Source organism: Xiphophorus maculatus, chromosome 8, assembly GCF_002775205.1.
Source record: "Xiphophorus maculatus strain JP 163 A chromosome 8, X_maculatus-5.0-male, whole genome shotgun sequence".
NCBI lineage: Eukaryota > Metazoa > Chordata > Actinopteri > Cyprinodontiformes > Poeciliidae > Xiphophorus > Xiphophorus maculatus.
The window spans coordinates 13116389-13130246 of NC_036450.1; the positions used below are offsets into that span (position 1 = coordinate 13116389).

General features: G+C 37.3%; 1 protein-coding gene across 2 annotated transcripts; it reads right to left on the minus strand.

Moving 5' to 3' along the window:
- Positions 1-1060: 1060 nt before the first annotated feature.
- Positions 1061-9846, minus strand: slc35e4 (solute carrier family 35 member E4). 2 transcript variants are annotated; one of them, XM_005812007.3, is made up of 3 exons: positions 9169-9846; positions 6860-7470; positions 1061-3379 (listed from the first exon to the last, which is right to left on the minus strand). In XM_005812007.3, exons 1-3 carry the CDS (start codon positions 9249-9251, stop codon positions 2862-2864), a joined length of 1212 nt encoding a protein of 403 aa, XP_005812064.3. In that variant the 5' UTR covers positions 9252-9846; the 3' UTR covers positions 1061-2861. The 2 variants fall into 2 exon arrangements, with proteins under 2 accessions (XP_005812064.3, XP_023194362.1); XM_023338594.1 differs by lacking the exon at positions 9169-9846 and adding an exon at positions 8744-9087.
- Positions 9847-13858: the final 4012 nt, after the last annotated feature.

Consider the following 13858-nt stretch of genomic DNA (forward strand, 5'->3'; position numbering starts at 1 on the left):
AGGCTGAACAGGAACTTTGTTTACAGAAGCGGAGGAGTCTTTAGGCGGACGGACAGAGCACATATTTGGAATTCAAACACAGACATCTGCCGGGAAACATCGGTAAAATATAAAAACATAAGCAGAGATTGTTTGGTGGTTTAAAAGTTAAGGGACATTCAGGCATCAGGTTAGTAGGTCTGAAACAGATAAACTGCGCCATCTAGTGTTGACCTCGTAGAACTGCTAAAATATTTTCTGTTTTCAGACAGCCTGACTTTGCTTGGTCGCTGTGTGAAACCATCTCGGTTTCACACAGCGTGAGGCAGCAGCAGAACTTCAGGCTTTAATATCCAGATAACATGTATGGAGATTAGGAAGTGACATAGTAAAGCAGCTTACAGCTGATTCATGTCAGAAAATCACAACTCAAATATCTAATTATCTACAATTATCTGATAATCTCCTGCCATTATGTAAAGCAATTAACCTTTACTAATAGTCACAATACCTGCCTTTACAAATTAACAGAATAAATAAATGAGCTGCATGGTTCTGGTTTTTATTTTATTCAGAAATACAAATCTTAAAAGTGTGGTGTGCATTTGCATTTATCTCTAGAAAGTAGTTAGTAGAAACACCTATGACTGTATTTATAGTTTCACAACTATAACTACAACTTTCACAAGCCCAGTCAGGAAGCTTTTATGCTCATCACAGATTGTCAGTTGTATTTAGCGGTAGGTACAGACTTTGACTAGGCCACTCTTAAACATGAGTACACTATGATCTAAGCTGTTTTATTGTAGCTCTAGCTATGCTTACGGACTTTCTTTAACCCCCCAATTTCATATATTTTAATTCTGTAGTGAATTTCAACACAGAAAAATTTAATTACCTTTTTTTGCTTTATCTCACCAATTTTACCTGATAACTCATTTGCTACATATCCAGCTTACCTATCAATTTATGAAGCAATGTAAGGAAAGAACCATTTTCACAATTATTTTTTGAAGCCAAAGAGTGAAAATACTCCAGAAAGTTCACCTAAAACAAAGCAGAAGAATTCATTCACACCAAATTAGTGATGAGGGACTTTATTATCCTTTATTTGTTATTCCAGTCCACATGATTTGTTAATTTTCCTCATCTGCAGGATGTCCAAATAAGGCATGAGGCAAAGACGGTCCATTCTTTAAGCAGTCGAGTTTAAACCAGCCATTAAGGGCTACAAAATACATAAATATAATAAAATAATTATTTACATCCAACCAGCTTTGCACTCAAAAACAAACATGTACAAAATGAACCGTAGGCTTTAAAGGCAGAAACACTGCAACCTGTCAGTGCAACACAAGCATCCTCCCCCAAACTGTTATCCATTTAACATAATATTAATAAAAACATATTTTGTCCTTGATATGCACATTTATTAGTTTGTATGCAACATTATATTGAATTTTTTTTATGTTAATGATTGAATGTTGAGTTCCAGTGTCTTATTAAACAGCTGAGACATTCAGGGAAACCAGTGAAAATGTGTTACATTTTCAGAATCATTACATGTACTGCATGTCTAAAATAAATAAAGACAATTTTTAAACTGAATTAGGGTTATAAAGAAACAGCGATCCTACATTTTTTATCTTCATTATTCTTGTGTTAAATGTATTTATAAATGGCACCCTGGCAATAAAAATATGTCTTTTTTTTCTTAGGCAAATGAATGAAATTGTGATGGGATCTTTTTTTACATATATAAATATATCGTGGAGTTATTTTGTAGGATCTCAAACTCTGAACTGCACACAACAAGGAGCCACTGACAGAGCTTGTAAAACAACATAAAGTAAATATTTGGCATACCAAACATGCTAAATTCAGGGTGGATCGCATGCAGTCTGGATGCTTTCACATAATGGAGTGCTTAGAAAGAGACAAATGCTTACTAGTATTAACTGTATGACACTTGAAGAAAGCCTACAGCATTTTCATTTTCGCTGAGACGCTCATAAAAAAAAAGTCTATATTTTCTTTTCAAACTCCCTAAAAAAGCATTAGTGAAAAGAATAGAGCTAAAAAGGAACATCATTCTTCTTTTTCTTGACCTTTTCCACAGGAGGAAGACGAGCTAAAGTTGAGCGACACTCCTTAGAGGAGTTGTGACACTAATTATCAAAGTACGCTGCGAGGAAGACGACGTGCTGCTCATAATTGGACTAACCCAACAGAGACTTCTTGAGAACACAATGTAGGGCTTCAAGTGGGGAGTAACAGAAAGGTTCATAGTGGAGAACAAAACACACAGCTTCGGCCTCTTAGTGAGGATGTGCTTCAGTGGAAAAGAGGCGACTCATTGCACAGAACGTTTCAGCTCAACAACGCCCGACTCCTGCTTTACGCAACAACAACAACAAAAAAGCTGCCATAAAACCTCAACCCCTGTCCAAAATGGAACAAGGCAACAGTACCATAAATATAGCTTCTTAATACAAACTTGAGTTTAATCAGATTCGGGGCCAAAGTGCTTCCAGAGTCTCTGCAAACCTGACCAACCGTCCCCGAGAACATTACAGCCCTCTGGAGCTGAGAACGCTTTTCACAGTGGAGTAGTGTGAGAGACAGAGTCAGTAACTTCAGCGGTACCAAACAGTTCGGAGTGCTCATGCATGCATATAGCTCTATAAGCTAGATGAGAAATTAATTTGAACCTTTTCCATGAAGGGTCATGGTGGGGTTTTTTTTCCGGTGCAGACTCCAATTCTGTGTCAAGAACATGAATGAGTTGGCACAGGGAAGGAAGGAAATGTTCTGCCACTTATATGACACAAATTACAGCGTATCCAGTGATTATTTTTCTTCATTTTCTTTATACTTTCAGATCAGTCCATTTTCTCTTTCCCATCCACTCCTGGTGGATAATTTGTCTTCTCAAACACCTCCTCCTTAACCGAACCTCCGCCAGACTCGGTTTTAAAATCGGTCCCTTCAAGCTTAGCCTTGCGTGCGTCCATGTAGCTAACGATAAACTCAGAGTTCTGATAGATGAGCATGCCGGACAGCGTCAGCACGGCGCCGGCGCAGCTGAGCGTGGACAGCTCGCTGCCGAACAGCAGCTGAGACAGCAGCAGGTTGCCGACTACGTTCAGGTTGCCCAGGACGTGCAGGGTGACGGCCGAGGTGAGCGTGATGACGCAGCAGCTGGCCAGATTGTACATGACTGAACCCAGGCAGCTGAGCAGGATGAAGACCCACAGGTGGCGGTCGTAATGCAGCGGCGACTCCAGCAAGGCCCAGTTCTCCAAGGCCAGAGCGGCCACAGCCAGGATGCAGAAGCTGGGAATGGACATCAAGTAGAGCAGGAAGACCGAGTTGATCTTCTCCTCCTGAAGTAAAATGCCTAAAAAAAAGAAAGAAAGAAAGAAATTTTAAATATATGTCCGTCTGACTCCACACACATGTATATGAACTTGGGTTACATCCCCTTCTTAATCTAAAGAGTTTTATATTATGTTCACCCACCTTTGCAACTACAAGAGCTTTAACTCTTTTGGAAATGCTTTCAACATGGTTTTTGAGAGTGTTTGTTGAAGTTTTTGACCATTACTAAAATGCATGCATGTGGTCAATAACTTCATTTAGCTAAGCTATTCATAAGCTATTCTTGCACTTTTTTCAGAACAGATTGTTCATAAAAATATGATCAGAATTAATTTTTGTTTAGGTCATCTGAAGGCCTACTCTCATGATACATAAACTGTACTTTACTTAATGCATTTAAATAGATTACTAAGAGATACTAGAGTTTTTGATAGAAAACACTTGTTTCTTGTTAAAGATCGCAGGGATCTTTTAGTCCATGAATAAAAACTTTTACTTCCTGCGTCAAACTCTATCCAGTCACTCCATGTCCTGTCCCAGCTATTCTACAACACGTATTATGGGAATGTTTTGGTTTAGGTGACTTTCATAACTGCTTACTTTGTTTTTATAGTCAAATCATGAAGAACTGTAACAACAATCATGTGGATAGCAGGAATATTGCTGGACATTATGCAAAGCTCCTCTTTGAAAGCCATGTTTCATATCTCTTTGAGTCATAATGGACAAATGTTCTCTGTATTTCTCTCTTAGTGGAAACAACAACAAAGGCACCCTTTAGCTTTTTTGTAAATAGTTTGTTTCCGTTTGTTTGTTGAAAGATTTTTTTCTACACATTTTTCTCCCAACTGTACTTTTTTTTCCTCTCTCTTTATAGGCGTGTCGCTGGCAAAATATAGCTGACATTGCAGATTTCTGACAGGTTACAACCAGAGCGATCTCACTGAAAGCTTGCCTCCAGCTCAGAAACTGCTGAAGTGTCATCAGAAGTTAATTTGACGTTTGAACAAAAAGACGAACTTGACCTGAAGTGGGACAGAGAAACGGAATATACTGAGGGGAAAGTGTTACAGGCGGCCGGAGGATGAAAATAGCTACTTGAAACCTGAGACTACATCGCAGAACATTTGATTTGCTGGACTGTGTTTACATCCTCTGGCCCAGAAACAACAACAGTACTTAATGTTTCTTCCAGCACTGACTTAACTCAACCTAATGAAGAAAACAAGAACATTTCCGCAGTCTTGTGTCGTGTGTCACCGAAGCTTTCAGAGGTATGATAACCCTTTCCACGCCAGGATCACAATATGAAGAGGGTTCCTACAGGTTTAAGTAACTTACATTTAAAACTAAAAATGTATTACTATTACAATTTTATCATGACTTATATTGACCAAACAAAAAGTTAACTCAGGTAGCATTTTTTTCTGCTAAAACTGAAGTTTAAACCATTTTTCAACTCATATGAAATGAGACTCCCTGTTTTCTGTTTTACATAAGTTAGCATGAGCAAAATAAAAGCTAAAAGCTTGAAAAGTCGGAGATCATTTTTAATGACTTTCTTCAAATTTAAAAGTTGATTAGAGTGTGTCTTTCTTAGCTAACACGGGCTGAAAAGCCATTCGGAAAGAAAAAAGCCATCAGATGAAACCAGATTACAGTTTGCATGTATACTCTGTAACAAAACACATTCTGAGACGTAAATAAATTGAACCTGAAGTTTACGGCCAGAATGACCATTGTAACAACTGGGTGAAAAAAGGGGGGAAAGTTTCAAGCCTCAGTATGGAAGTGGTCATGCTGTGAGATAGACTGATTCGCTGGTTCGAAAGAACATGAAACACGAAATAATAAAACAAAATCTTAAGATATTAGTCAGGATGTTAAAGCTTGGATCTTTCAAATGAACAATGACCCTAAGAACTACAAAATTAGTTACAGCGCAGATTAAGGACAAGGACATAAAAAAGCACTGATGTGTGAGCAGAGCTGAGAAGTTGAGCGCCAGAGTTTCAGCTTGGAAACCAGATTTGGTTACAGCAGTTCTGTCAGGAGAAATGGGTTAAAAAGTCCTAAAATAAAGTTGATGAAAGGATAATAAACATTTAACTTAACTTATAGAGCTTAAAAGACAGTTCTACTAAATACATGTAAACTTCTGAATTGAGAAGAAAGTAATAATGACATTATCTTTTTATGTTAATATGGGAATTTCACAAATAAAAATACTTTTGGTAGTCCTAAACTGACCTAAAAACTGCATGTTTACTCTGACATGATGTCAAACATTAGGTTATTTCTGTCCTTTTATATTTGTGCAGGAACAGTTTGTTTCACTTGTTATAACTTAAACAAGTTTAAGCTTACTTTACTAACCTATGTCTTGATTTAAAATCCCCAAAACAGCCAACCAAAAGCCAGCTACTGGAGCAGAATCATTTTGTTGATTTAAAGGGAGCAGGTGGTGTTTCCTGGGCTTTCTGAATTATGACACACACACAGCAGCCACAGTGTGTTGATAGCTACAGATGCTATCAACACACTTAAAACAAGCAGAAAAATGTAATGTATGAAGTATATTTGAGGATACATTTAAGACGTTTAATAGCTGAAAATTAGATTATTCATTGTAAGATTTTGAGGCCCTACAAAACTCTGACTTAGCAGTTCATTCATCCTAGAAACCTGCAGATCCGACTGCGTTTGTAACAAAACATTGAGCCTCCATGCAAGTTTTTAAACTCATGTCTTCTCAGACAAGGGTCACGTTGCAGAGCGTAATGACATTACAGCCCATTAATGTACTGCAAACAAACACTCATCTGTGGTGCAATACAAAACTGGAAACCAGCAGCTTTAAATTAGCCGAAGCAACAATGATTCAGTAAGAGTTCAAAACATTAGATAATTATCAAAACAAGAGTTAGTCCTCATGACATCAGTGAACTTTTCAAACAAAAAGTTTAGTTTGTTGTTACAATGTTTTTACCCACTTGATAACATCTTGAGTCTTCTCTGGCAACACAGCACTTTTGTTCAAAAGAATTTCTTGAACAAAGTTCATCGAACCCAATCAGAAAAAACAAATTACCTAGACTGTCACATTATACATCCTGTATATAGACAATCTAGATTGTTTGTTTTTTCTTTTTTTGGATCATCAAACATTAGAAACATGAGATTAGGCTGTCAGCAGATTCTACTCACTCACAGACATGCAGTAATGTTTATATTATGTTCCCTAGGCAACCAGAAGCATACTGCTGTACCATTCCACCTTAATAAGAGGGTGTGTCGACTCTAGACTGTGGAGTGAATCATCAACTTGCTCCACAACCACAAACTAATGTGGCGTCCAGAGGAAAAACGTTCCCTGAAGTCACCAGCATGTGCAAAAAGTACAAAAAGCATCTCGCTTGGGTCACTTATTTAATAAAATAAGTAGTTTTAATTGTTTTATGGGGTAAAAAAAACAACAACCAAAAAACACTGTACTCACTCTGCTGAATGGACTTGACACCCCTCAACATGGTCGCTGCAAACACAAAGAAGCATCCGGTCTGATCGTACTGGACTTCTCCCATGATGCTGAAGGACGCTCCCAGGCAGATGGGCATCATGGCCGTGTATTTGATGATGTGGTGCTGCTTACCCAGGATCAGAGAGGAGATGGCCAGAGTAAAGAGCGGCGTTGTAGTGTAGATCATTTGTGCAAACGACAGCTGTACATAGTTCAGACCGATGTTTCCAAAGGCGATGCTGGCACAGAAAGTCAGACTCAACAGGAACACTTTACACTTAGCGCTCGGAGTCAGGTCCTGCTCGGCGGCCCCTCTATGTCGGATCACCCGCAGCTTGATCAGCCCGTAGTCCACCACGATTGCTGTCAGCATATGCAGCGCAGACAGCAGCAGAGGGTACCTGAAGTTGTAAACTGCGAAAATCCATTTGTTGAGGCTGGAGATGGTGGTGCCGGTCACCAGCCAAACGATGACGGCTGAGAGCAGATGGAGCATCTCTGCAAGCGGCCTCCTCCGGCTTCTGGCTCGCAGAGTCGCCTCGCATTTTGAGAAGCCATCGGTGCTGGTCATGTTCGTAGCATGGTCCTCTCTGTAAGGCAAGCACATGTTGAGTTCGTTCTTCTCATCTCCCAAAGAAATTAAAAAAAAGAAAATTAAGCTGTCAAGCTGGAGATTCTAAAAATAAAAATATAAAAAAAAATTTCCTCTGAGACGCAGCTGTTTCCCCCACAGTGGTTAACCAGTCTGTGTTGTCTGCGAGAGATGTGTTTTCAAGCAACGCCTAAAAACACGTGTTCCTATTTTGCATGACAGCCGGGTTGTGTAACTCACCCTGAGTTTGTAAGATGACATATGCTTCAGTGGGAAACAGACAAGGGAAAGGAGGAGGGGACTGAACTGTTTAGGGAGGGCTGGAAAACAGTATGTACCATGGCAAGTCGGTTTGTCATATAAAGAGGTCAAGATCTTCACAGTCAATATTCCAAATTCAATTCTCCAAATTTAAAATGAAACATCAGAAAATCAAAAAAAGTGTGTTTTATTTTGGTGCCTTCAAGAACTACTTCTCTGGAAATATGGAGATGTGAAAATGTATTTGCATTTTAATTTTAGACAATATGAATAAATACAAAATAAAGCTCTAAAGTGATTTCATTTATAAAAGGAAAAACTGAAACATAAACTGACCCTATGGGAAAAAGTTATTGCTCTCTAAACCTAATAACTGGTTTTGCAAAGAAATTTGTGGTCACATCATCAAGTGATGATTTTCGCCCATTCTTCGTTGCAGAACTGATCTAATTCTGGACTTTTGAGCATGAATTGTTGCTCATAATTACTAAAGTTTAAATAAGAGATTGCTTTAGTGCTTTCTTTTCCATCTGAAACACACTAAAAGTGGTCCACCTTAGAAACTACAATACAAAGTCTCTTCAAACAAAGCCAAAATTTACTTAAGGTTTCACAAATCACAAACTTGGGCTTAAGGTTTCAGCTCTTGGAGTAGTCTAGTCCAGGTTTTAAAAGGTTAGTGTCGTAATTTTTGAACTTGAGAGACAAATTAAGTGGAATTGCCATTTCCCAAATCGGAAGCTAACTTCAGCTTGATTATATGCGACATTGGCCTGCCACAAATCTACGGTCTCCAGGAGGGAGACTGGGCGGACTGGTTAGTCTTGTCATGATGCTATGAAGCCACAGGCATGATGCACTGAAGATAGTAGTGCTGTAAACATAGACAACAATTTACATATTTATTGCCGGAACTGTTCTGAAAATCGCAACTTTGCTTCTAACAATACGCTTTAAAATAGTGAGGAGTTATACATTTAGCTGCCTATCGCCTTTAAAAGGCAGCTTACCTCAGTGCCTGGTTGTTTCGCTCAGCCAGGTGATGTACAGCAGATCGCTTGTTACTCCTGTCAGTGCAGCTAAAGTTATGCTTTCATTCACGCCTCTATGCGGCGACGGTTTCCAGTCACAACCGTTGCAGTAAAATGTCCTACTTGGTCATAAAGCAACAAAGCAGTGATGCTAACATGCTAGTTCACAGAATTGAGCAGTATTATGTAACTTGACGAGCACAAACGTCTTTGCGCCGATGTTAAGCTAGTAACCTGTCCCTGTGTTAGCTAACGGCAGGTTCTTCTCTCCAAAAACATTTCAGCCGTTTCTCCTGCTTCACTTCCCGCGATGTTACCGCCCCTCTGGTCTCGCGTGAGTATAAAAGCATTTTTTTTTTTTTTATCAACACATTTTATCACAATAAAATGGTCTCTGCTGTTACCTTGTTCCTGGAGCACCGTCAGCATCTCCAAAGCTCCGCCAGTCGGAAACTGCACTACCAGGCAGCAGCCAGCAGGGGGACATGTTTCAGTTTCAGTGGATGGTTTGTTTAAAGGGCCATGCCACTTTTTAAAAAATGCTGTAAAGCGCTGGAAACTCAAAATAAGCACATTGTACTCCAGTAAGAGCAGCACTACTTCAAAATATTTATACTCAAATGAAAGAGAAAAGCCCACAAACTGTTCAGTGTCCTGCCCTCCGGGAAAAGATATAGAAGCCTCTGCTCCCGCACCACCAGACTCTCCAACAGTTTCATCCATCAGGCTGTGAGGATGCTGAATTCCCTCCCCTCAGCATCAAAGCGGCCAAGAAGATGAAGAAGAAGAAGAAACCCAGAACCTTGCACAACTGCAACCACTTTTTTTATCTGTACATCTCTATATACTTATATATATACATATACATTCTCGGTTGTAAAACTTTTTACGCTATATGTCTAGTTATTGTACATCTATTTATTAATTGTTTAGGATAATTTTAGTTAGACTGTGTCTTTTATTGTTACTCAATGTTAGTAACGCCCTGTCTTGTATCACTGTGGGATGGTGAGAAACATCATTTCGATTCCCTTGTATGTCTGGACATGTAAGAGGAATTGACAATAAAGCTGATTGATTGATTGATTGATTGATTGATTGATTGATTGATTGATTGATTGATTGATTGATTGATTGATTGATTGATTGAAGTACCCAAGAAATCATTCAACTAAGTAAAGAACAGTATTTTGGTAAAAGGCTACTTGAGTGCTAAATCAGCATGTTTTATTTGATATTTAAAACATATATCACCAAAAATACAAAAAAACTAAGTAATCTGCAATTTATGGTATATTAAAGTGTAAAATGAGGAAAAAAGGACACAAAATCAGGCAGAAGAAACATTTCAAAATTAAATCCTTTCGACTTAATACTTGTAAAACCAATACTTACAGTATAGTATGTTTATGTTAGAACATGGTAAAATTATTCCAGTGGCAATAGTGCACTGTACTGAGCAGATAGAAAATAACATTACAACCAAAAAGCTTACAAACAAAAAGTCTTACTTTACTGTGTCTTAATTTGTCTCATACATGTTTGGTTAAATATTTATTTTTTTTTTTTAGAAATTTTACTCAAGTAAGAGTAGCAATATTTAATATTACTCAAGTAAAAGTAAAAAGTACATTGTAGTAAAACTACTCCTAAAAGTATATCTTTTCCAAGAAGTTACTCAAGTGAATATAACTAGTTACTTGCATGCCTCTGATCAAACCATAAATTCACATGAGTTATGTGTAATAAACTCTAATGAAACAGCAGATTATTAAGACTGAAAATTTTTCCACTCATTCTTTGTATAATAATATGAATCTTGCCTGTGTTGTATGCTGGAAAACAGCTCCACAGAACCATGTTCCCACCTCCATCTTCACTGATGGTATGGAGTTTTGGGGGTGATATGTGATGCATTTTAATTTTCAAATATAATGTGTTTTATGACATCCAAATAGTTTGATTTCAGTCTCTGTGACCAGGCTATATTCTAGTATTTTACACACTTGTCTCAATGTTATTCAGCAAACTTTAACATGTTCCGGCATGTTTTTTCTTCAGCAGTGGAGTCTCATGTGGTGAGAAAGCACCATGTCAGTGAATTATTTATCGCTTTCTATGAAACAGTTTTTTCACTTCTCTGTCTGAAATCTTGCTGGAATCACCTAATACCGGCCAGTTTATGATATAATGGACTCAGGACTTCTCACTGGAACCATCAGTCACATCTCCTGAGAATTTCCTATTAATGGCACCTGTAGAAATATAGCTACTTAGAAAATTAAAGCAACTTGTCCTGCATCAATTTCCCCTGCAGTATAATATATAGTGTAAAACAAAGGGATTGAATTATGTTTGCCGGTATTACAGGCAAAGATACATATACAATACCTATAAAAAAATAAAAGTAAAATTAAATTATATACAAAACAGTGCATCACTATAAAGCAGCAGGACACAATTTAAAATGCTTAAAATAAAGAATTACATATAAATACTTTAAATAACATTGCTCTATTAAAATTATGCTTTTCTTATTAACTGTGATAAATAATAAAAAAACCAGATTTGACAATGAACCATGTCGCAGAGTTTCTTTTATAGTATTTTTATTTGATTTGGAAAATTGAAACTTTCTGAGGTAATTGGGCACAAAAGGTGAATTTACATCATGTTTCACTGGCAATCCACACTTAGCAAGGTTAGAAGGCTGCTCACTACAAAAGTGCATTTGCACTCTGAAACCATGCATAGCTACTGAGTGTGCTGTGATGAAAACATCTGGATTCTGTACAGTGTTACAGCAGGCCAAGAAGACCTTGTGCTTTATTTGAACATGATTTCATACATTTTTTTAAGAATATGACATACAGCATCTAATCCTCTTACATTCATAATTCAGTCTCTGCAACATCTCATTAGCTGTGTTTGGTTTCGACTATTCAAAACCAGAAGATAAAGAGTGATTAAGCATGGATATTCACGTAATGTCAAACATTTTACAGTGATTTAGCTGATGAGCTTCTACTTCTACTGTATTGTTACTAATTACTGGTGAAAACTAACCGGACAGCCATATATGTGAACCATGCCCTGTTATTGTACACAGTACGGTATAAATACACAGAAGTATTAGATATGGAGGGTATTTATTATAGGCGTCCATGTGCATATTAGCAACTAATCCACCACTCATCTAATGGAAATCTATACTAATTTGACACAGTAGTGATTTTTTGTACTTAAGTAGCTGTTCATATTGCATTATTGCTGACATTTAGCATTTTAATAAAGCAACAAGAACAAAAAAATAAATCATATTTACATATACACATATGATATACATATCTCTCATAAATATCTATATTTCTTAAACTTTATATAGGGAAAGTAGTTAACATATTAATATTCTAAACCGAACTTTGTTACCCAAAATAATCACCTGAATGCCTTCTGTATAAGTCTGAACATAATAAACATCTTTATAAAACGTTTTTCTGTATCTAGGTCAGACTTACTATAGATTACTCTTTTGTTACATGCTCTAATTAAGGCTAGAATTATCATTAAGCACCAATTTAAGTTCTCATTGTGTGCAACACAAGGATGAACTGATTTCTGCATCAGAGAAACTCCTAAAATAAAGTCTTCACATATTTTCAGGTATAAATACGTGTACTTTAGAGTTCTCAAAGTATTTATGTGGTTTAAAGGTTTTAGATTCCATTAAAAGGAGACTGAGGAGTTTTCCATATGGCTCTGCAACCATTTCTCAACTAAAGAGTTTTTGTAACCTTGTGGAAATAAAATTATCTTACTTTTAATACTTGCTTGCTTTCGGAGTTTATGTTCCAGCCTGAGAACTAAGAAAAGTTTCCACAGAAATTCATGCGTCCAATTTTCGTTTTATTTACTGTAGAGTAAGGGGGAAAATACAAAACATGAGGCATAAGGCTCACATAGTCACAGCTGCATTTAAATCATAACACTGGGATTCCAGGATCCAAATATTAAGAATAAAAAGTGCTAGATTTTAGTAAACATTTAATCTTCTTAATCTTGCAAAGATATTCTGCCCATAAATTGTTAAAATTTGGGTTAAGTCTATCTCAATTTACAGTGTCAGATGCAAAAATGTAAACATTTGACCTAAACCGTTAGAAGGGACTAATTTATATTCCTCTAAAGACCAAATGAAACAGCGGTAAAAGAAGGTTTAACATTATTATAATTTTTTTAACCTAATATTAGAATTTGTGGTAGACAGGAAGCAGAAGTGCTGGAAAAAAGTATTTACCCTAAAATCTAGAAGGCTCTCAAATGAGTTGAGATTCCCAGTTTCCAGTTCCAATTTCTGACACAATTTTAATTTAATTATGATTTATAAGTAATACGGTAATCATTTATCTTTTTAATAAATCAGGCCAGGTTTGGAATTTGATAGAAAAAAAAGGAACTAATGGAAAAAAAATCTAATTATTCTTGTCTATAACCTAATCAAAAGAAGTAACCTCTCAAACAACCTACTGGTGAAAAATCACATATCTCTATCAGTTTTGCCAAACGTGATTTAGACTAGTCTATGACAGTGACGTGCGGTGAGGTTCATAGCTGGTGAGGCACTGACGTCATCAGAATCAGATTTGCAAATAGATGCATAGATTGACAGCAGTTTACAGGTTATGTTTCACTTCTGCATCCTTACACATACAAACTGTAGCTCACAAAATCTATCGCTGCACTTGACTTGCTTCCCGAATCGTTTAGCCTAGCTCGCTGTCACTTGCTCGGCAGTTGAGGAGTGAACAAGACGAACGTCTGGGATCTTGAGCGCCCCCTGCCATGAGGCAAGAGAACTGCCTGCCTCACCTCGAACCTGTTCTCTGCCGTTTATAATCGCTCATTACACGAAACACGTTACACAAACACAGTTGGTGACAAAAAGCACTGTACATTATATACATAAGCTAAATTATTGGAAATAAGTTCACATATTAAATTTGTTTAAACCATTTTATTGACGCCGTACAGCAACATGCTCTCTCCGCTTAGCAGCCAGCGCAGAGCCAGGGGTTGCGCAATCCAAGGTGAGGC